Genomic DNA, 24,509 nt, shown 5'->3' with positions numbered 1-24,509 from the left:
GCACACACTAAAAAAGAGTGTCGCGCAGCGGCTATGCCCTGGCGCTATAGGATGGAAGGGTGTCAGCCATGGAAGAACTGTGCCTGAACGTAACAGAACAAGGGGCCCCAAGGGACAGTGGTCGGCGAAAAGAAGAGCAGCCAACCTGGACAAGAGGAGCACAGCAATGCTTAAAAACGTCCTTGTAAAAGGCAGGGGAGGCAGAAGCCTCACAGTAGGAAACCTATACTGATTCTTCGATGTACTATGGACAACCGTAGATCCCAACCATAATTGAAAGTGCTGTAAAGCGACGTCAACCTGTGGGTCGCATACAGCAGAAAGAAAAGACAGAGTGATCCACAGAAGAATCCTGTGAGGAATACTCCACAGGAGCGTACCAAGCCTTCCTTGGATGAAGTCAGCTACACAACAGCCAGCAAATACACCACATAGGGTAAGTCTTAACCCCAGCAAGGGGGCTTCCTCTGGAGCCAAGCGCACAGACAGAGGACTGAAAAGAAGGCAGAACCAGCTGACCAGCTATACCTACCAAAGGCAAACATGGCGGAGCATCCGCCCAGACCATCTGGGAATTACGTCAAGAACCCAGTGTCCAAAACATAGAAGGCAACTCTGCCTATCAAGTAAAGCAACATAAAGTCACACAACATGTGACAAAGACAAGCCACAAGGTTGAGAAAGCCAGGCCGCAAGGGCCAGCAAATCACGGGAGACCAGACATGAAGCAGGAGACCGCTGAATCAGTGTGACAGTCAAAAAAGGTCCACACCTTTGAATGGCAGATCCCGAAGAGCGTCCCGAGCGTTGACAAGAAAACGACTATCTTGCAGCCATGCATGAGGGCGCAGAGCAACCGACCGGGCCAGTGCCCTACCCACAGAGTCAGTTGCGTCAAGGGCTGATCGAAGGGAAAATTGTGCCATTCCCCTGCCATCTAGAAGAAGTCGATGCAAGTCAGCCCGGGACCTTCTGGGAGAGAAGGAAGAAGGAGCTCAACTAAGTCCCAAAGGGCAAAGGAAGCACGTGCGAACACGCAAGCCGTGTTCAAGGCACAGATGCCAGCAGTCGTAGGTAAGAATGGTAAAGTGGAAGAAGGCTGCAAGTCAAAAGCCGACTGGACAACCAGACCCTGAGCTCTAGGGTGAAGGGAGAGGCAAAGAGGCTCGCCCGGGGCTGGACAATGCAGTGAGCCAATGGACCGATCAACAGGGTCACCAGAGGAGGGCCGTGCCCAGGTACCAAGCAGGATGTTAAACAAAGTCCCACAAAGGGGCAGCAAGGGCTCCACCTCAACAGGCATGTGGAGGAGATCCAGTAAAGGATCAGAGGGCAGGGAAACAACAGGGGGCTGAAAGTGAAGAATATCTGCAGGCCTGCGAATAGTCCTTGTGAAAGCCGCGCTAGCCTCAGTCGCCATTTTGGGAGCGACAACAAACCATCGGTTGGAGACTAACTCGTCCACTAGAGAGTAAACGTGGAGGAGCCTGAGGTTGATCCAAAGGCCACGGAACGCTAGGTACCTGCACCAAGGGGCACCTAAACGACCCTGGGACTTCAACCTTCTGTAACAGAGGAGTCGAAGGCGCCGGCACCGGCGTCGACTTGAAGGCGAGACAGCGTTGTATCGACGTCGAGGACCTCAAGAGGGGACTCGGCGTGGTCCGACGGCGACCCAACCGCCACTGCTGGGAGGAAAGAGGTCGACAGGGTGTCGAACTTGGTGCCGCATCTGACGTCAGCGCAGAAAGCTGCGTAGGGCTATGCGGTGACCGGACGGATGGGCTGGATGGACACCCGGGAAGGGTGGGTATGGGGGAGACGACTGCTGGGTGCAGTTGCCTGGCAAAGACCGAGAGCAACGGGCCCCAGATTCACGTTTACGGGAGGACGACATCCGCAACTTATGTGCTTACCCGTCTCCGAACGACGTCAGCGGGCCCGATCCTGAGAGGGTGAGCGGGCCCGATCCCGAGAGGAAGAGCGGCGGCGTGAAGGTGCAGGACCGGACAGCCGGCGGCCAGCAGCTCCATACGATGCTCCCTTAGGGACTTAGGTTTCATCTGTTGACAGGCGTCGCACCCTTCGGAGTCGTGGTGCACTTCCAGGCACCACATACAAAGAGCTTGCGGGACCGTGACAGACATTTGCTGCGCACAGGTGTCACACGCTTTAAAGCCCGAATGCATGCCACACTGTTCCATGACCCTGAAGGCATAGAGAAGGCCCGAAAAACAGGCCAAGGAACCGCTGGTTTTCCAGGATCTGCGTTGGGACGCGGAAAAGAAGAAAACTGACTTCAGTGCTCCAGGAGGGGCTTATATGGCTCCACTGACGTCACGTCTGTAGACGACGTCAGAGCGGAGCCGTGCGGCGCCCCCCCCCCGGTGCTCAGAGGTGCTGCTGCAGAAAGTTTTCCGGATCCAGTCTGACGCCTGGGGATATTCTAAGTTAAGGAATCTGTGGCTAGATGTCTCTATTAGATCATAAAAGCAGATCCTACTTTCCTACACCCCTGATCTCAGCAGATGAGCTACGACCACTGCACCTGAGGGGCACTAGTGAGGCCGAAGGGGAGCACAGTGAACTGAAAGTGCTCATAGCCCACAGTAAACCGCAAGTAGTGGCAATGGGTAGGCAAGAAGGGAATATGGAAATAAGCTACCATTCAGTGTTCCAGGTCCAGGGCAGACAGAACCTGAGCAAGATTGGGCATCTTGAACTTCTTTCTTGAGGAAGTAGTTGAGGGTTCTGAGGTCAGGACTAAGACCTCCATCCTTTTTGGGAACCAGAACGTAGCAGAAATAGCAACCACAGCCTACTTCTGGCACTGGATCCCTCTTGCTAGCTCCCTTGGCCAAGAGTCTTGACTTCCTCTCGAAGCAAAGCAAGGTGGTCCGCCAATCGTATGTAGGAGGCATGAAGGGAGAGGTAGTCTCGAAGGGGAGAGAGTAACCCCTTCGTACAATTTACAAAACCCACCTGTCCGGGTGATGTCCCGCCAGTGGTGAAGGTGATGCCTTATCCAGCCACCAACTGGATGCTCATGATCTGGGAGGATTGGACTAGGAAAGTTTAGAGGATGAGGAGGGAGAGGGGATTGTGGCCTGACCTGACATCTGGTCGCCTGACCCACGGGATAGGAACGAACCACACCCACGCCTACGCAGAGGTTGTGGAATGTGTGCAGTCCTCTGACTAGAGCTGGCGCAGTTGGAAACCCATTCCATAGCCACGAAAGGAGCGGAAGGCGGAAGCAGGACGAGATGATGCTGAGAGGCCCAAGGACTTGGCCGTAGCCCGCGACTCCTGGAAGCGCTCTAGCGATGCACAGTTTTTTTTCCGGCTGTGCATGCTGGGATACCGAGGGTCTCTAGAGAGTTCCTTAAAGGCACGGTATCCATTTCCAGACACATAATGGAAGCCTATGGAGGCTTGTCTGTCCATCCCTTCCTCTCTATCATTCCAAGGATTTGGTGAGGGGAAGAAAGTTTCACTATGAGAGAAACTTGACAAATTGTATTAAATGTGTTGTTGGTGTTATATCCTTGGCATTTCTAGCTGAAGTACAGGACAGTGTAGCCTTGTAGGTACAGGCTGCATTATTGTCTTTAATTTTCTCCTAAGTGTCTATGCAGGTCTGCAATGAAGATATCTTAAGAGATTATTTTTGATTGCTCCGGGGTCCACGCACATGGGCGGGACTATTCACTAGATTATGACTATATACAGAGATCCCCTACTACAGAACTGCCACCGTCAATGAAATCGCTCTGCCCAGCAAGACTGTCTTGTCAAGACCACAGTGTATTTTAAACTTTGCTGCATCCCTCCCGTCTACAACAGCTTTTGAGAGGAAAGTTCAGGCCTCCTCCGGGACTTGTAGCAGCACTCGCACAACCGTCTCCCACTGTGAATGGAAGTAACGGCCCAATAGGCATGCAGTGTTTACTGATTGCAGTGCTAGGCTGGTGGAAGAAGTTTTTTCTTTCCGTAGCTATCCAGCCTCTTGGATTCCCTATCTGGGGTGCCGGAGGGAATTCGCCACTGGAAGTAGAGGCTTGGACCACCAAGCTTTCGGAGGTTTGGTGAGATGTAAGGAAGCCTGGGTCGCACAGTGCAGGTCGGTGGTGGCAGGTAATTGTTCTATTCACAGGAGCCCCGGTGCTGGGTTTGGACCAGGTCCCCAGAAGGATATCAGTCGAGGCCTCCTTTAATGGCAGCAAGGGTTCCGTAGTGGAGGCACCAGGCTGCAGGATCTATGTCAAAACTGCCACAGTAGGAAACTGCAGGTCCAATATCGCCGCAGCCCTACCCCCCCCCCCCACCACCACAATGGAGAAGGAATCTCATTACTCCGTAGCCAGATTAGGAGGGGAGAGCATGCCATGCTATTTCTTCTGTGTAAGGCAGGACTTCTACGGGGTCCTGCATCCCCTCCCAATATTCCTCAAATCCAAGCCCTTCCGAATAAGGCTAAGGATACGAAATAGAGCCCAAAGGCTCCATCGGTACCGGTCTCGGCGTCTGTGGACGTCCGACCGGCTCTGTGTCGTCGGGGATAAGAATGGGGCTGGCGCTTTTGGCGACGTTGAGGATCTCGTCGTCGGATGTAGCATCAGGGAAGGTCAAATGGGTACCGTGTGAAACCCAGAGGAGCTAAGGCTCGCCGGCAGGATCAGGCCACCCAAATATGGCGCACATAGTGTCATAAAACTCTTTTAACTGGGCAGAGATCACTCCCGATCCCAGAAAGGCATGGAAACGCGGATCCGACCCAGTGCGCAGGGGTACTGCTGACAAATCATCCGCATCCAGCCTGGTGCTTCGAATTTCACAGGTAAGGAATTTGCAGGTAGATGTCTCTATCAATTTTTTTACTTCCTGCTATTTTTTAAAGTGTCAGGTCAAAATACTTTAAAACATATCCCAACCAAGGGGTGGAAAGGCCCTTATCCATAATAAGGCAGTCTAAAACGATGCCCCCATTTAAGCCGGCTTTGGGGTTAGACCAGGTGCTGACCCAGAGCAACAGTAGGGCCAGCCTAGCTTTATCAGCTATGTACTCCAGCATTAGCTCTGAGTGAATGATGAAATGAGAATGGAAGGGGAAAAGACAAGGAGCCGCCTCCATATGTGGTTTTCCTCAAGCTGCAGAGCACTAACATTGTGATAACCCCAAACCCAAGTACCATGTAGAGCTGCCGTAACATGTTGGGTCCTGTAAATAGTCAAATAAGGGGAGATGATCTCCTCTTCTTGTGGACTGAGGTAACTAAGAGAATACTACGGCCTTCCTACTGAGCTTCAAGCAGGGGCTAATGTTAGCCTGTTGCTGCCAAAAATCCATGGAATGGAAGACAATCCCTGGGTAGCTGAAATCAGACACACTGCTCAGAGACTGGACACTAACCGTTAACTTGGAAATGTTTATCCTGACTGGACCGCAGGCCATGACATGTGACTTTCCAAAATTAGTGCACAGTCCCAAAGTATCATTAAAGTCAATATGGACTCCACTAACATACGGAGAGCCTTAGGTGTCCATGCGATAAGTACAGAGCGATCTGCATTTAGCAATGATGGTACTGACTTGTTGGCAATCCTCTAGTTATCCCTGACAGTATCAATCAAAAAAGAATTTAAATTGTTGGTATGAATGATAAAACAACAGTGGGGCAAGAATACTTCCCCGATGCACCCTTCTAGCAAGCGAGAGGGTGTCTGCCATTTTGTCTGCCAGGCCGAAACGAACTCTCACAGCTGTGTTCTCCTGCAGGTTTGTTCAGAAAACTCACCAATGACATCTCAACCCCCCCCGATCTAACAGCATCAAAAAAAGATTGGTTCTATTTGCACAATCAGATGCTGTGGATAGGTCCATAAAGGCCAGGTATAGTACTGGGCAATGGTTTACTTTCCTACAACCTGATGTAAATTCAGGCAGTGCCTGCATGAAAACCAAATTGATAGGAACTCAGAATATTGTTTAAATTAGCCCAAGATAGTAATCGATTGGTTATCACCCTTTCAAATATTTTGAATGTGCGGTCTATAGCCGCCTGAGCTTTGCCCAATGGCTTCCTCTACCTCTGGTAAGTTGGCCAAGAAAGCAGCTGATTTTCCTAATTTGCCTTGTAATTTAGTTCAAGATTTCAATCCTGGAGATATTACCATTCACCTGCCCGAATCGAAAAAAAGGGATAAATAATAGATTAAGAACTAACCTGTTAATAGAGTCCCACTGGCTACACATTCCAAAACTCTACGCAAGGCATCCCCAGGGCTGAGAGGCCCAGACACACTGCTTAAAGCCTTCTCTACCAGCAACTCCACTGCCTACAAGAAATGGAGAAAAGAAAAATAAAGGTTGGTTGAGACTGCAAAAAACAACAACGCTCTCTCCACAATCAACATGCAAAGAATTCTGGTTTGGCTCATCAAGATATTGATACTAGGACAACTGGTCTCATCTGCACAATGTAGTTTTTGATGAAAACATTAATGAAAACGTGAAAGAATTCCCCAGCTAAATAAAGGGATCAACCAAAAATCACTGAAAATGAAATTGAGGTATTTCTATTATTGCATTACCAAGCATTTTATTAAATTAGGCACTGTTGTCAAAAGTATTAAAGGAAATTCCAAGGCAGGTCTGATGTGATCCTATCACATGGAATAAAGAGCAATTCAACGGTTATCTTCTACCCCGAATAAAAAAAAAAAATGTAATGATGATACTTGTAAAGCGCACTGTTACCCCATCTCGGGGTGTCCTGGCGCTGAAGACCGCTGGGGAACCCGTCCTGGCTTTCCCTGTGAGATGGTCCCTTCTGGGTATCTCCAAGGTGAAGCCAGGCATCCCCAGCGTCTGTGGGGGGCCGTTGTAGAGATGAGGCAAGCTTAATGCCCAGAGTTGCAGAGTGTGATCCCTGGTTAGAGTAGGCACCGAGCCGAGAATTATCGAGTCCGTTGACCCTGGTTCACGACCCTGCCGCGTCGGGAATTGAACCCTGGTCCCGGGCCGTTCTCTGCTTCCGGGTCTGCCGCCTCTAACCAGTGAGCCACACCACTCCACACAGAATTAGCGTAATGGTACCTATATAAGACTCTCATTTTATCGCAGATCCACAAATGTCAGAGTTTTGGATCGTCTAACAGTAACTGAAGAGACCATGTTCCTCCCCTCTTTGTGGCTATAGTACATTGTTGTGTTTTCCATTCAAATCAATATTTGCAAGCCAGTGTCATTCCACTGAGCTTCAAGACATTTATATATAGATTGAATTCCGATGGAGACCATTTTCTTCCCACATGAAAGAAGGATGTCTACATGAGCATCCTATCTCAAGTACAAGACTTCTGTCAACAAAATATATCTGAGGATCCAAAGGAACCAGTGTCTGCCTGCCAGCGAGTTGTCTTCTATCTTTCACCAATTGGGAGAGTCCTTCATTATTCTTAGCAATCTGATAAGTTGGGCCACTCATTCCTCCTGACACAATGCGAATGGGATTACTCCTGTCATTGTGAGAAGACAATGAGGAACCAGAAGTGTTTACAATGACATACAACCCAGTAACATGTTTAAGTTCCTTACAGTCACACTATTCTGAGATGGGACACAGCAGCCAATTGTAAAAGCTGGAGGCTTCTTTCTTTAGAGGGAAATACTTTCATCTCACTTGCAAGGATTTTTACTCCCAGGAAACGCCTTGGATGGAAACATGCATGATTTCTTTTTAGAGCCAGACCCAGTGCCGATAAGAATAATGTTGGTTTCTGAACAACAATGCATGCCTAGGAATTAAATGGTGCCTGTTTTGTTTTTTTAGCCAATTGTCCAGCTAACTATAAACGGACAGGGTGCTCATAGAGGCATACACTTAGTGAATATTTTTGCTGACTTTAGCTACCATAATATTAAGGAACTTCCTGTGAGAAAGATAACTTGATAAATTGAAATATTTGTCATCAAAATCTACTGAGGCCAAAAAATGCTTTTCCAATGAATGGAAGAGCCTCTTGTTATGTGGACATTTGAAAAACTTATTTTTCAGGTATTTTTTCATGCATAATGTGAGAAGTTGGCCTGGTATATGATGTTCACTATTCTAGTGAACACCTTGCACCAGTCCAAACAACCCATATGGTGATGGTTGTAAAGTCAACCTTATAGACCAGCTATCCTAGAGGTAGCATGGACAAAGCAGTCTTAGGCTAAATTCAAGAGGGCATGTGAAGCCAGCTGTTTTACCATATGCAATCCCTTTAATACCAAATGAAAGGACACCACACAGGATATATATATTCAAAATATATATGTATTTATTTCTAAAGAAATCCCCTGAACTCTTTATGAGCACAGAAGCACAAGCGCATAACAAGTAACTTAATATAACATACAAAAGTTGCACAATTATGGATAGGGCCGGGTGGCCCGCTAAACCATATACTAAAAAGGTGGTATAAGTACCACGTCACGAACAATGGTAAGGCCTAGGGCCTTGGGAATCGCTGGGGCTACACTGGACTAACAATGGTTAGGGAGCAAGAGGCCCACAGGATGCGTGTGCAGAGTCTAAAGGCACACATGTGCACACATAGAAGTCAATGGGTGCGTAAAAATAGAAAGTTAAAGGTTTGGGAGTCTTCCGACTGGACTAGAAGCACAAGTTACTACTTGTGTAACAATATATCTGTAAGAGACATTAGTAAGTGATAGATTCCTTACCTTAGAATATCCCCAGGCGTCAGACTGGATCCGGAAATTTTGTGTAGCAGTACCCCTGCGTCGTCTGCAACTCCGCGTCCGTCGTCGGCGTCGTGGGCGCCGTGATGACGTCGCCGGAGTACTTAGATGCCGCCTCCGCGTGCTGACGTCAGTTCTTAGACACAGCTTTTCCGCGCCAGAAACGCAGAGCTATGCCAAAAACCAACACTGGTGCCTTGAAACTAGGGCCCTGAAAGGGGATGACCTTAACCCTAGATATCGGTTCGCAGAACGGGGAGGATGGGTGGGTCGGTAAGAAATCTATCACTAACTAATGTCTCTTACAGATATATCGTTACACAAGTAGTAACTTGTGCATCTGAAAGAGACACGTTAGTGATAGATTCCTTACCTTAGAATAGATACCCCAGCAATAACAACCCCGGTGGTGGGTCTGCGAACCAATAATCACACCAGAAAGTCCTGGAGGACGGAATGGCCAAAGAAGCCATCCCTCCGGACTTGGCTGTCCAGGCAATAGTGTCTTGCAAACGTGTGCAGCGAGGCCCACGTAGCCGCCTGGCAAATGTCCTGCAAGGGCACTCCTCGGCCCAAGGCAGTTGTAGTCACTGTGGTCCGAGTGGAATGAGCCCTCAGCCCAACAGGGGGTTCCTTCTTAGCCAAGGAGTAACACGCCTGAATACACAAGATGATCCACCGCGAGATGGTCCGCTTGTGCACCGCTTTCCCCTTCTTAGCGCCCACGTAACCAAAAAAGAGTTGGTCATCCACCCAGAACTGGCGTGTGCGATCCAGATAAAACGAGAGCGCACGTTTTGTTCCAGACAGTGGAGCCTCTCTTCCTCTCTCGAGGGATGCTGAGGCGGAAAGAAGGTGGCCAAGGTGATGGACTGCCCGATGTGGAAGGCTGTGACTACCTTGGGCAGGAAAGAGGGCCTTGTCCGCAACACAACCTTGTCCGGATGGACCGAAAGGAAAGGAGGTTTACAGGATAGAGCCTGGCGCTCACTCACTCTCCTGGCAGAGGTGATGGCTACCAGGAAGGCAGCCTTCAAAGTAAGAAGGCGAAGAGGACAGTTGTGAAGTGGCTCAAAGGGAGCGCACATCAGAAAAGTAAGAACCAAGATCAAGTCCCACTGAGGCATCACAAAGGGCACAGGAGGGAACGTAAATTAAACGTAAAGGGTACCTCTTAGAAGACCTATATTGCTTTTATCAAGGGAATAAATCCAGCAAACATTTTCATATACAGGGATGCTATAGTTAAGAGCCAAGACTTTTAAATATTACAAAAACATTATTTTATTTTCCTTTTCTTTTGCAAAAAAGAGAAAAGAAAAGGAAAATAAAATAATGTTTTTGTAATATCTAAAAGTCTTGGCTCTTAACTATAGCATCCCTGTATATGAAAATGTTTGCTGGATTTATTCCCTTGATAAAAGCAATATAGGTCTTCTAAGAGGTACCCTTTACGTTTAGTTCACTCTTATCTCCCCCCTCTTGGCCTACAACTAACTGGGAGAACTCCTTTCTCTTACTATGTTCACAGGAGGGAACGTATGCGTGATGCCTTTCAAGAATCGGTTAACAATAGGGGACCTGAACAAAGAAGGTTGATCAGGCAGCCTCAAAAAGGCTGAAAGAGCAGAAAGGTAGCCCTTGATAGTGCCCAGAGCAGAGCCCTGCTGGGCAAGAGAAAGAAGAAAGAGAAGAACCTCAGAAAGAGGGGCGGAGAGAGGATCCACAGCCTTTGCTGTGCACCATGCCACAAACCTGTTCCACCTGCAGGCGTATACCGACTTTGTGGAGGGACGCCTGGCTGCCAGAATGATGTTACAGACTTAAGGAGGCAAGTCAAATGGCCTCAACTGTCGCCGCTCAATCTCCAAGCATGGAGGTGGAGACTGGACAGGTTCGGGTGGAGGACCGTCCCCTGCTGCTGCGACAGAAGGTCCTGCTGAAGAGGCAGACGAACCGGGGGATCGACTGACATACTGAGTAGCTCGGGATACCAGAACCTTCGTGCCCAGTCCGGAGCCACAAGGATGGCTTGTGCCCGGTCGCGCCTCATCTTCGCCAGCACTCTGGGCAGAAGTGGCATAGGCGGAAAGGCGTACAACAGAACGCAACTCCACTCGCGACGAAAAGCGTCTCTGAGCGAGTGCCGCCTTGGAAATTCCAACCCGAAGAACTGATGACATTGCGCGTTCTCTTCGGTGGCGAATAGATCTAACCAAGGCTCTCCCCACTGCAGAAAGAGACCTTGCGCCACGTCTGAGTTAAGACGCCATTCGTGATCCATCATGCACCGGCGGCTGAGTTCATCCGCCATGGCGTTCAGAGAACCTGCCAGGTGTTGAACCACCAGGGTCATGCCCTGATGTTCCAGCCATTGCCAGAGGCGCAGAGCCTCCTGGCATAGGGTCCACGACCCCACCCCGCCCTGTTTGTTGCAGTACCACATAGCGGTGGTGTTTACCGTGAACACCTGCACTGCACTCCCTCGGACAGAGGGGAGGAATGCCTTCAGTGCTAGACGAATCGCCCGCAGCTCCAAAAGGTTGATATGGAGCTGGGACTCTAACTAATGTCTCTTACAGATCTCCGCCTCTCCCATGTGGCCTTCCCAGCCCTGGAGGGACGCGTCCGTCACAACCACGTGCTCCGGTTGGGGAAGGGAGAAGGATCTTCCGCTGACCCAATTGCGGTCCGTGAGCCACCACTGCAGCTGTCTCGCAGTGCCCTCCGAGATCAGGACATGGTCGGACAGGTTGCCCTGATGCTGGGCCCACTGAAACTTCAGGTCCCACTGCAGAGCCCGCATCCGCCAACGGGCGTGATGCACCAGAAGGATGCAGGAAGCCATCAGCCCCAGAAGCCGCAGCGTCAACCTGACCGAGACTCGGGATAAAGGCTGAAAGATTGGAATGACAGCCTGTATATCCCGAACCCGCTGTTCGGGTGGGTAAACCCGAAACTGCGCCGAGTCGAGAACCGCTCCGATGAAAAGGAGCTTCTGAGAGGGGCACAGGTGTGACTTCGGCACATTGATGGAGAACCCCAGCTGGTGCAAGAGGTCTGCCGTCGTCTGGAGGTGGCTGACGACTGTCTGGGGCGAGCCCGCCTTCAAAACCAGTCGTCGAGGTAGGGGAAGACTGAAACCCCTAACCTGCGCAGATGAGCTGCGACCACCGCTATCACCTTCGTGAACACCAGTGGGGCGCTGGTAAGGCCGGAGGAGAGCACGGTAAACTGAAAGTGCTCGTGGCCTACAGTGAGCCGTAGTTAACGCCGGTGGGCCGGCAGGACGGGGATGTGGAAATAAGCGTCCTGCAAGTCTGACGCTACCATCCAGTCTCCTGGGTCCAGGGCATCTAAGACCTGAGCCGGAGTTAGCATCTTGAACTTCTCCTTCCGGAGGAAGCCGTTGACGTTCCGTAGGTCCAAGATAGGGCGTAGGCCCCCTTTGCCCTTCTTGGGTACCAGAAAGTAGTGGGAGTAGCAACCACGTCCTACTTCTGGCCCAGGAACGCGCTCGATGGCCCCCTTGGCCAAGAGGGCCGAAACGTCCTCCTGCAGAAGCCGCAAATGATCCCCCGATACACGGTGGTGTTGCGGTGGCATGGCTTGAGGGGTCGTCTCGAAGGGGAGGGAGTAGCCCCTCCGGACGATCTGCAGCACCCACCTGTCCGAAGTGACAGTGCGCCAGTGAGAGTGGTGATGGCGAACCCTGCCCCCCACTGGTGTCACATGGGCCGAGAAGCACGGACTAGGAGGGTTTAGAGGCGGATGCTGCTGGGGAGGGTGTGGACTGGCCTTGCCGTTGTCCCCGACCGCCTCCGCGCTGGATGTTAGCCTGCGGCGTGTGGCTGGCAGCACGTGTGGGGGCGCCCCTTCCTTGGCCACGAAAGGAGCGAAAGGCACCCGTTTGCTGGCGCGGGGCCGAGAGGCTTAAGGACTTGGCCGTAGCCCTGGAGTCCTTAAAGCGCTCAAGCGCATGGTCTGCCTTGTCGCCAAAAAGGCGACGGCCATCAAACGGCATGTGTTTTGGACATCAGCCGAAAAGTTGGCGGACCTCAACCAGGCGTGGCGTCTAATCGCCACCGTCGTTGCCATCGTTCTACCTAGTGAGTCGGTGGTATCCAGCCCACACCGGATAGAATATCTGGCTGCATCCCGGCCCTCCACAAGGGCTTGGCCGAGTTTGGCCCGTACCTCCAACGGACACTCTGGCAGCAATTCCGCGACCATATCCCACAGAGAGAGGGTGTAGCGTCCCAAGAGGCAAGCGGTGTTGGAAGACTGCAGTCCCAGACTAAGGGAGGAGAAGACCTTTTTACCGTACATCTCGTACCTCTTGGATTCCCTGTCCGGCGGAGCCGACGCGAATGCGGTCTGGGAAGTGGACGCCTGGATGACCAGGCTCTCGGGGGTGGGGTGGGTGGACAGGAAAACTGGGTCGCCCGGGGCCGGGCGGTGGCGTCTGGCCACGTTCCTATCTACGGGCGAACCCGTAGCGGGCCTGGACCAAGTGCCCAAAAGAACATCGGTCAAGGCCTCATTAAACGGCAGCAGAGGCTCTGTCGAGCATGACTGCGGTTTAAGGACCTCAGTGAGGAGGTTAGTCCTCACGGCCGCGACGGGGAGCTCAAGGCTCAAGGCCTTGGCAGCCCTCATAAACACCACACCGTATGTTGCCCCCTCCTCCGAAGCCACGGTAGGAGGCGAGACAAAACCAGTGTCTGGAGAGGTGTCCAGACCACTGGCATCCCCAAGGTCACCTGTCCAGTCCTCTAGAGGCTGACACTCTCGGGTCAGAGGGTCCTCAGACCCCTCCCAATACTCCTCATCACCCATCTCCTGAAATTCAGGGTTGTCAACCAATGGGGCTGGTTCATTAAAGTAAAACTCCCCAAGCGCCGTCGAGAGCGGTGCCCAGCGGCGCCGTTCCGACGTCGGTACCGGAGCGAAGGAGGCATCGGGGACGGCGCCGCCCGAGGACGGCGCCGGAGGTGACACCTGACGGACCGACGCCGGGGGGTCATAAGGTCCACCAGCGACGACCCAGATCCCGAAGCGGGGCCAGTGGGGTCCCGCGGCGCTGACACGAAGGCGCCGGCGGCGTCGGGACCGTGGGGCCCCGCGGCGCCGGAACCGAAGCACTCGACGGCGTCGGGGCCGAAGCCCCCGACCCGCTAGGGGCCCCAGACGGGTCCGCTGGGCCTGAAGGCCCCGCGGAGCCCGTCGGAGGAGAGAGACCTTATGGCCATGAGGAAGCGCTCGATCTCTTCCGGCGTCGCGTCTCGCCCAGGGACAGGAGGGTGTGGGGCTGGACGCGACGCCCGCGAGCGTCGGGGGGAGTCAGAAGAGCGATGACGCCTCTTCGACTTCTTGTGTTTCTTACCTGACGACGACTTCGACCCAGGGGAGTGGTGCCGACTCCCAGAGCTGTGGTGGCTCCGACCCCGCGACCTGTCGCTTGACCTCCCGTGGAACCGGGATCGGGGCGCGGGGCCGACTGCCGGAGTTCGAGTCGCCTGCGGGACCGCTCCCGCCTGGCTTTCGAAGAGAGGGCCTGGCAGTCGGAGCTGGCCTTGCCGTCGTGGTCGACGCCTAGACAAGTTAGACACAGGTGGTGAGGATCCGTGACCGACATCTTGCGGTCGCAATCCTCGCAGTGCTTGAATCCAGGCATCCCTATGGCACCAATCGGAGTCGTACGACTTCGAAAAGATGATCAAAATGATCCAAAAAGTTAGTCAAAAAGTGACTAGAAGTACTGCTTTTTCCAGATCTGCGCTTGATGGCGTGGAATAAAGAAGAACTGACGTCAGCACGCGGAGGCGGCGGCTAAGTACTCCGACGACGTCATCAGGGCGCCCACGACGGACGCGGAGCCCCAGACGACGCCTACCGACGCGCAAGGGTACTGCTACGCAAAGATTTCCGGATCCAGTCTGACGCCTGGGGATATTCTAAGGTAAGGAATCTATCACTAACTTGTCTCTTTCAGATGCTAACCACTTGAAACTAGGACACTAGGAGAGTTACTCTTTACAGGAGCACCGCAGTATTCGCGTTACCTAACCCACAGGAAGCGGGTGCATAGGTCCCAAAGAGTGTCAGGTTTCGTCGTGGAATTCTATGGAGCCTTGGAGAAAATATGCTGCAGGCGGCCAGGAGAGAAGAGTCCGGGTGGATCCAAGGGTGGATCGAAGATGTAGAGGACCTGAAAGCAGAGGTGACAGAGTCTGGGTCACTAGCCAGTGACCAGGATGGAACAAGGAAGGAACCAGGCGATGTCACGAAGCAATCAGGTGCTGATGGGGAGCTTGTCTCTGCAGCCACGTGGACCAGGAGGCGTCGACGACGACCAGGAGGCAGGCACGGACTGTCCCACGAAGGCTATCACTGTCGGCGGTGTCAGCTTCAGGATTGGAGTCAACAAGCCTTGGCAAAGGCAACCCACGCAGGATATGATGTAGGCTTCTTACTCAGACCAGCAAGGTCTGAGGGACTGCTTCTTTTGAGGGAAGCAAGGGCCAGTCTGGAGCAACCAGACCAGCCGTGTAGTTTCAAAAGATCGTCGCCAAGATGGCCACTAGCCAACGGGCAAGTGACCGGGCAGATGCGTCTAGCAGGAAAATGCAAAAGGGCCCCAAGCAGAACTCATGGAGTGTGCAGGGCTGATCTTTGGTGCAGATGCTGCCCGGGGCTGGGGCTTCTCAATCCCCAATGCACAGCTTTGAGGAGGCCTCGTGGCTGCACAGTTAGCAGGTCGCAGACTTTTCAAGATGGCCGGTCCCACGTCTCTCGTCGCCTCCACGCGTCTCAGCTTTGCAGGGACTGTGGATCGGGCTGTTGGATGTCTGGGAATCCGGTTCTTGTCAGGCTCTGGGCTCGGGCTCCGGCGAGAGGCGGCGGCAAAGCTAGTCGTCGATCGCTGGATGGTGCCTGCTTGTGCAGGGTGGTCACTCCTTGACCACAAGGGAGATTCTTCAGTCGTCTCCTTCCAAAGTAGAGTGATGAAGGTCCAGAGTTTCGTTTCAAAGTTTCAGTCAGGATAATCTGAAGTCCTGTGACTCAGCTCTTACCTATATACCAATCTTAGGGGCTGGATTACCTGCTAGGTCCCTCCTATGGGTGGGACCAGGGAAGGGGGTGGTTACACCCCTTTCCCTTTGTCCAATTTCGCGCCAGAGCTGGGGCTGGAGTGCCCCAGCACCGGTTTGAACTGGCCTATGCTTGGGACACCTTGTGTGCCCCAGGCAGTGTCTCAATCCTTTCAGCTCTCCCTGTCCCCATACACAAAGTCCTGTCTGGGGTGGTGCTAGCACCTCCCAAGGCAGGAAACCTATTGTCCAAGCCTCCCTCGCTGAAAGGACTCCCAGCAGCAGGAGTTCAGACTTGTGTCTGTGGCAGCAGCATCCATTTTGTGATGCTGAGGCTCTGGTTAACTTTAACCGGGAATAGTAGGAACAACATGTCTTCTCCCTCTAGAAGGGTGGAATGCTACCCCCGTCGCCAGTACTGGCGAGGGGGTAGTATCCCAAATCGTATGACACCTTACTCAACATGTTTTGATAAAGCCAAACCATAGTTTGCATTTACCTGGGAGGTTCATAATGCACTTCAGCTCATGCTAGAGCACCATCTCACATAAAACCAAGCACTCTGCCTTCAGGATTGTAAAGGCCTGCCATAGGAGTGACTTATAGGTGTATATATGTCCAGATATAAGGTTAGATATAGGTATACTATATCTAAGCAAGGGGTGATTACACGACCTTGCCCCATATGAGTGATCAGCCAGTTGTGTCAATGTGAATGGCCAGCCAGGGGTGGCATAATACATGCTGCAGCCCGTGGTAGGCCTTGGATGCACCTATGCCATGGGTACCTATAGTACACTGTACAGGGGCTCATAAGGTGACCCAGTATCCAATTGGTAATGCACCTAAAGTGCATTGTAGTGAATTTAGAGAGAGAGCAGCTGGGCTGTGGGTCTGATTAGCAGGCCCACAGCCACATTAAGTCGAAAACCAGTGAAGCAAAAAGCAAAAAGTGGGGTGACCATAAGAAAGCAGACCCTACTCTCCTACACATAAACATCTCGAATCAGACACCAGTTGCTAAAGTTTTTCAGCATAAGAATACATTCTAGAGTGGAATCCTTCCTCCTGAATTAAAGATAAAGTTACTTACCTTCGGTAACGCCCTATCTGGTAGACAGTATCTATCCACAGATTCCTTACCTTTGAATTTCCCAGGTGTCAGCTTGGAGCCGGAAGATTTTTCTTATAGATATACCCCAGCGCACCAGCAGGTGGCCTCTGTCGGCCACGCGTGACGGCATCGTCTGCACCGGAAGTGACATCGACGTCACCTATATAGGCGCCACCTCGGCGCCCTGACAGTTACTTTTCAGGACTTTCCAAGCCAAAAATGCAGAGCCATGAAGAGTACAGAGATTGGTGTGTATAACAACTAGGGCCCTGAAAGGGAACAACCCTGACCTTAGAAACTTGTGCGCAGAGCGGGGAGGATAGGTGGGTCAGTAAGGAATCTGCTACAAGATACTATCTCTACCAGATAGGCATTACAGATAAGGCGTTACTGAAGGTAAGTAACTTGTCCATCTGATAGAGACATGGAGCCGCAGATTCCTTACCTCTGAATAGATACCCAAGCAATAAAATCCCTGGAGGAGGGGCTGCGGACATGCTCCAGAATAGAAAGTCCTGCAGGATCGAACGGGCAAAGTATTACTGCCTGACTGTCCAGGCAGTAATACTTGGTAAACGTGTGCAGGGATGCCTGACAGATTTCCAGGACTGGGACTCCACGTGCTAACCCAGTGGTAGCAGCTTTAGCTTTGGTGGAATGAGCTCTTAAGCCTTCAGGAGACTGCTTCTTTGCCAAAGTGTAGCAGATCTTGATGCAGAGAACTACCCATCGTGAGATGGCCCTTATCTGCACTGACTGACCTTTCTTCGCAGCAACATACCCCATGAAGAGTTGCTCGTCCACCCGGAACTCTTTTGTGCGATCAAGGTAGAAGGACAACACTCTTTTTGTGTCCAGACTGTAAAGTCGCTCCTCTTCCTTAGAGGGATGTGGTGGAGCGTAGAAAGTTGGCAAGGTGACAGATTGTCCCACATGGAAGGGTGTTACCACTTTCGGGAGGAAAGAGGCTCTAGTGCAAAGTACCAACTTGTTAGAGAATATTGTCAAAAAATCAGGCTTGCACAATAGAGCCTGCAGCTCGCTCACCGTCCTGGCAGATGTGATTGCCACTAAAAAGACTGTTTGTATCGTGCGCACCAGGAGGGGGTAATTGTGCAGGGGCTCGAAAGGAGCACACATGAGAAAGGTGAGAACCAAATTAAGGTCCCACTGAAGCACAATGTAGGGAGGAGGAGAAAACATATGTAAAAGGCCTTTTAGGAATCTGTAGGAGGCTGGTTTAGTATATGGTGCACACTTATTTAAGTGAAACACCTTGCACTACTCCAGACAATCCTTACGGTGATTGTAGTGGTTTTAGACAACGACGCTAAGCTCTCTAAGTTGTATCTGTGGAGAGCAGCTATCAGGCTTAGTTCAGAAGCACAAGTTACTTACCTTCGGTAACGCTATATCTGTAAGAAACAGTAGTTAGTATTAGATTCCTTACCTTAGAATATCCCCAGGCGTCAGTCTGGATCCGGAAAGTTTTGCGTAGCAGTACCCCTGCGCGTCGGTAGGCGTCGTCTGCGGCTCCGCGTCCGTCCTTGGCGCTGGGATGATGTCGCCGCAGTACTTAGACGCCGCCCTCGCGCGCTGACGTCAGTTCTTATACACAGCTTTTCCGCGCCAGAAACGCAGAGCCATGATAAAAACCAACAATGGTGCCATGAAACTAGGGCCCTCAAAGGGATAAACCTTAACCCTAGATATCGGTTCGCAGAACGGGGAGGATGGGTGGGGCGGTAAGGAATCTAATACTAACTACTGTTTCTTACAGATATATCATTACCGAAGGTAAGTAACTCGTGCATATGAAAGCAACAGGTTAGTATTAGATTCCTTACCTTAGAATAGATACCCCAACAATACAAACCCCGGTGGTGGGTCTGCGAACCAATGATCACACCAGAAAGTCCTGGAGAACGGAACGGCCGATAAAGCCATCTCTCCGGACTTGGCTGTCCAGGCAGTAGTGTCTAGCGAACGTGTGCGGCGAGGCCCACGTAGCTGCCTGACAGATTTGATGCTCAAGACGACCCATCGGGAAATGGTCCGTTTGTGCACCGCCCGTCCCTTCTTAGCGCCCACGTAACCAACAAAGAGTTGGTCATTGTAGGAGGGTGGATACCTGACTATGGTTGCCCCCAACTTTTTGCCTGGTGTTTTGCTGGTTTTCCGACTTAGTTGACCTGGGACCCTGCTATTCAGGGCCCCAGGCCTACTGCTCTCTCTGTAAAATGGATTCCATGTACCTTAGGTGCATATACCAATTGGTACTGGGCCACCTTATCAGACCCTGTAACTCAGGGCATAGGTGTACCCAGGGCCTACCAGGGGCTGCAGCATGTATTATGCCACCCCTGGCTGGCCATCTAAATCTGACACAACTGGCTGCACGACAGCTGGGGCAAGGTGGTGTACTCACCCTTTGCTTTAGGTATAGTATACCTATATCTAACCCTAAAATGGACACATGGATTCCTATCAGTCACTCCTATGGCAGGCCTTGACAATCCTGAAGGCAGAGTGCTTGGAATCATGTGAGATGGTGCTCTGGCATGAGCTGAGCCCGTTTGCAGCTTGCGGAACCAAGTCCTAATAGCTGTTCCATGATAACGCATACCATATACGTTACGTTACGCCATTCTTTTAGAGCGCACGGCTACCCCAAGGGGTGTCCCGGCGCTTTGACAAAGAGGCCTGAAAACCAAAGAAGCACAAAGGCAACAAATCGCTACGATCTCAGAGTTTAGACAGAAAACAGCATGGTCTTTAGCTCCTTCCTAAAGGCTAGGAGACTGTTGGCTTTACGGAGGGTGAGAGGGAGCTCATTCCAACGGCAAGCCGCCACATATTGGAAGGACCGTCCTCCCATCCGGACACGTCAAATAGGCGGTACACCCACTTTAGCCAACTCAGCTGACCGCAACATCCTCCGCGGCGCATAAAAAGCCACGCGCTTCCTGATGTAATTAGGACCCACTGAGTGAAGGGCTTTGAAAGCCAACGTGAGGATTTTAAACACAATTCTTTTAGAAATAGGTAGCCAATGCAGCCTATTTAGCAGCTCTGAGGCTCTAGCTCTCCGTGGCAGGCCAAATATGGCTCTTGCCGCAGAGTTTTGTACTATTTGCAGTCTAGCCAGCAAATACTTGGGCAGTCCTGAATATAGCGCATTAGCATAGTCTAGTCGAGACCCTACTAACGCCTGAACGACAATTTTTCTATATTGCAGGGAGAGCAGTGGAAGAAATGTTCTAAGCATCTTCAGGATGCCGAAACATTTCCCTGATAACCCCATAATATGGGGTCGAAAAGAAAGGTCGTCGTCACACACTACCCCAAGATTTTTGACTTGGGAGGACGCCTTCTCCGGAGGGAACATGTCCTGAGGCCACCACGATTTCCAACCGGGGTCAGGGGCACAGCCAAAGAAAAGCAGCTCAGACTTATCCGAGTTGCATTTCAGGCTGTGCCGCTGAAACCACGCAAAGACCGCACTCAGACAGCCTTTGATCCTGTCGCCGTCAAAAACCTCTCCCTTCCTGCAAGTGAACAGGAGCTGGGTGTCATCAGCGTAGGATATGATCTGGGCACCAAAAGCCTCCGCTACCTCCGCCAGAGGGGCCATATAGATATTAAAAAGGGTGGGGCTCAGAATGGACCCTTGAGGAACCCCCACCTCTAGCGGTGGCATTTCGGCGGAGAACGGTGGTGCCCAGATCACCTGTCGACGGCCCGATAGAAAGGATTGAAACCAATCTAACACCGTCCCACGCAGCCCGATCTCCCAGTCTTAAAAGGAGACCGTCATGTGGGACGGTGTCGAAAGCCGCCGACAGGTCGAGCATGACTAGCATAGCCTTCCCCCCGAGATCGAGCGTCTCCCTGATGGCTTCGGTCACCTCCAAGAGGGCTGTCTCCGTGCTGTAATTTGCACGGAAACCAGATTGAGAATCATGGAGGATCTTGTTACTCTCAATAAAGTTGGTAAGTGTGTGCTGTACATGTTTCTCAACCACCTTAGCCAGAGCAGGAAGCAGGGAGATAGGTCTATAGTTAGCCTGCACCAGGGGATCTAATAGAGGTTTTTTGAGCAGCGGCAGAATCAATGCGTGTTTCCATTCCTGTGGCACCACTCCGGAACTCAGGGAGAGATTGAACAGGGGGTTCAGCAAGATGTTTACTGCCGAAGCCACTCTACCCAGACATTTTGCTGGACATACATCCAGGGGTGAGCCAGATTGAAGCTGGGACATCAACTCGAGAGATGTGGCACAGGACATCAGTGGAAAGGCCGATAGTATAGGCCCTGGCTCTGCCCCAGATGATGGTACAGGCCTCCGCTTACATGCCAACGCATCAGCATCAGTGGAGGAGAAGGATTCCTGAATAGCTTTAATTTTTGATACAAAAAAGTCAGCGAGCTGCCTAATCCACCCTTCAGTGTGGGAATTAGAATGGGCACATGCCCTATACTCTTACGTGCATTATAATCCTCGCGGTTATATGCCAACTCTGGTATCGCTTTATCAAAACATGTCGAGTAAGGTGTCATACGAATTGGAATACTAACCCCTCGCCAATTCTGGCGACGGGGTTAGCATTCCACCCTTCTAGAGGGACACGACATGTATGTAACTGTGAACCCCGGTTAAAGTTAACTCAAGCTTCAGCATCACAAAATGGATGCTGCCACCACAGACACAAGTCTGACCTCCTGCTGCTGGGAGTCCTTCCAGCGAGGGAGGCTTGGACAAAGGGTTTCCTGTCAGGGGCGGTGCTAGCACCATCCCAGACAGGGTTTTGTGTATCCTGGGTAGGCAGGGCTTTAGAGGAAGGTGACTGCAAGTGGCACCCCGGTGCTCACTATGCATAGGCCGGCTAGAACCAGTTCCAGGGGCACACCAGCCCCTGAGCTGGGGAAAGTCCGGCATGGGAGAGGGGTGTAACCACCCCCCTTCCTGGTCCCACCCATGGGCAGGACCTAGTCGCGTGCCAGCCCCTTTTCCTAGTATAAAGATAGGAGCGGGCCCCTGTAGGAGAGTAGGGTCTGCAATCCTATGATCACCCAGATTTTTAGCTTTTGTTTCACTGGTTTACGACTTTCTCTGGCTGTGGGCCTGCCAATCAGACCCACAGCCTAGCTGTTCTCTCGCTAAATTGGCATGTGTACCTTAGGTGCATTACCCAATTGGAACTGAGCCACCTTGTCAGACCCTGTCACTCAGGGCATCGGTGTACCCAGGGCCTACCAGGGGCTGAAGCATGTATTATGCCACCCCTGGATGGCCATCTAAATCTGACACAACTGGCTGCACGACAGCTGGGGCAAGGTGGTGTACTCGCCCTTTGCTTTAGATTTAGTATACCTATATCTAACCCTAAAATGGACACCAAGTTCCTATCAGTCACTCCTATGGCAGGCCTTGACAATCCTGAAGGCAGAGTGCGTGGAATCGTGTGAATCGGCCTCTGGCACGAGCCGAGCCCGGTTGCAGCTTGCGGAACCAAGCCCCAATGGCTGTTCCATGATAACGCGTACCATATTGCTAACTTCGGTATCGCGTTATCAAGACATGTCGAGTAAGGTGTCATACGAATCGGGATGCTGACCCCTCACCAATGCTGGCGACGGGGTTATCATTCCACCCTTCTAGAGGGACACGACATGTACGTAACTGTGAACCCCGGTTAAAGTTAACTGAAGCCTCAGCTCCACAAAATGGATGCTGCCACCACAGACACGAGTCTGACCTCCTGCTGCTGGGAGTCCTTCCAGCGAGGAGAGCTTGGACAAAGGGTTTCCTGTCCGGGGCTGTGCTCGCACCATCCCAGACAGGGTTTTGTGTATCCTGGGTAGGCAGGGCTTTACAGGAAGGTGACTGCGGAGTGGCACCCCGGTGCTCACTACGCATCTGCCGGCTAGAACCAGTTCCAGGGGCACCCAGCCCCTGACCTGGGGAAAGTCAGGCATGGGAAAGGGGTGTAACCACCCCCCTTCCTGGTCCCACCCCTAGGGCAGGACCTAGTCGCGTACCCACCCCTTTCGTTAGGATAAAGGCAGGAGCGGGGACCCTTCCAAATTAGATCATCTTTGAATCAAGAATACTTTCTACGAAAGGAACTCTCGACTTCTTCTCAAGATTTCTCCCTTGTGGCTAAGGAGTAGTCACCCTGCATCCGCAGGCACCATCTAAGAACTCTGCGGTTTGCTGCACATCCTTCCTCAGGAATCAGACTGCCCAACTCGACGAGAACCGGCTTCCCTGGCACCTCTGACCTCTACCCACATCGTCAGCTCAGCTGAGATCCGTGGGTGCGACGAGACCTCGAGGGACCGGCCATCATCAGAACCTGCACGATTTCTAAAACCAGCACGACCACCGAGGGATCCTCTGGTGAGTGCTCTGGGGTCCGAGAAGCCCCGACCTTGAGCAGCTCCAGCACCGAAGTGCAGCCTCCCAGCATCTCCACGATCTGCGTGGGGCCCTTCTGCTCTTTGCCGCTCATCATGTTGTCTGGTTACTAGCCGCTGGCTTGTGACCTTCTCGACGACGCCCGTCAACCAACGCTGCTGGTCTGGTTGCTCCAGACTGGCCTTTGCTCTCCTCTGAAGAGGAGCACCCCGGACCCTCCTGGTCCACTCAAGACGCCATTTTAGGTCCACCACGTGGCCCTGAATTTGCCAAGGCTTGTTGCCCCAATCCTGGGCCCAGCGACGCCGACAGCATCAACCTTCGTGGGACAGCTCGCACCTCCATCCTGGTCGCCGACAACGCCTCCTGGTCCGTGAGACTGCAGAGCCTAGCGTCGCCCACTCACCTAGTCGAGGTGACTATCATCCGGTGCCCTCCTGGTACCCTCTGACTACTGGCTAGTAGTTACGAACTTGGTCCCCTCTGCTTTCAGGTGTCATCCATCTCTGATCCAGGCTTGGATCTCTACGAACTATCTCCACTGGTCGCCGGCCAGCAACTCCTTCCTTCCGGCTCCTGGTTCGTCAGCGAGGACTCCCGACGTCTGTAAAGACTTGTGCAGCCGCAGCCCCGGGGCTAGGTAACTTCGGCATTTCGGTGCCCGCATAGCCTCATTATCTAAGGGTCTCGAGTCCCTATCGCTTCCGACTTACCTTATCGGGTTCGCCCGAGAACACTAAACTTTCCGTGCCTCGGGCATTTGTGTAGATTGTGCACTTGAAGTATTTTCCTAAGAGATTTGTTGTGTGCTTAGTACCCTGTCCTCATAACGAGTACAGGGCTGTTGTGATTCTAATAAATACACTGTTTATTTTCATAACACTTGTGTGGTGTCCTTTCACTTGGTTTTCAAGGGGTATGTGATGGTATAACAGCTGGCTTAACACGCCCTCTAGAGTTTAGCCAGAAGACTGCTCGTATCCACGCTACTAGGATAGCTGGTCTAAGGTTGACTTACAACCAATCACCATAAGGGTCGTTTGGACTGATGCATAGTGATCACTAGAATAGTTAGCACTGCATATCAGGCCAAATTCTCACATTGGTGAGCAGCGGTTGGGATTTGA

General features: G+C 52.0%; 1 protein-coding gene across 1 annotated transcript in view; it reads right to left on the bottom strand.

Annotated features, from left to right (window-relative positions):
* Positions 1 to 24,509, bottom strand: part of ZFR2 (zinc finger RNA binding protein 2) — an 811,721-nt gene that overhangs the window by 49,799 nt on the left and 737,413 nt on the right. The window contains exon 17 of the mRNA XM_086947097.1: positions 6,228 to 6,339. Within this exon, the coding sequence (XP_086803223.1) occupies positions 6,228 to 6,339 (112 nt within the window). The remainder of the gene's footprint in view (positions 1 to 6,227; positions 6,340 to 24,509) is intronic.

Source organism: Lissotriton vulgaris, chromosome 12 (assembly GCF_964263255.1).
Source record: "Lissotriton vulgaris chromosome 12, aLisVul1.2, whole genome shotgun sequence".
Lineage (NCBI taxonomy): Eukaryota > Metazoa > Chordata > Amphibia > Caudata > Salamandridae > Lissotriton > Lissotriton vulgaris.
Note: the sequence above shows the minus strand (reverse complement) of the source record. Positions and strands in the feature narration are given on the sequence as shown.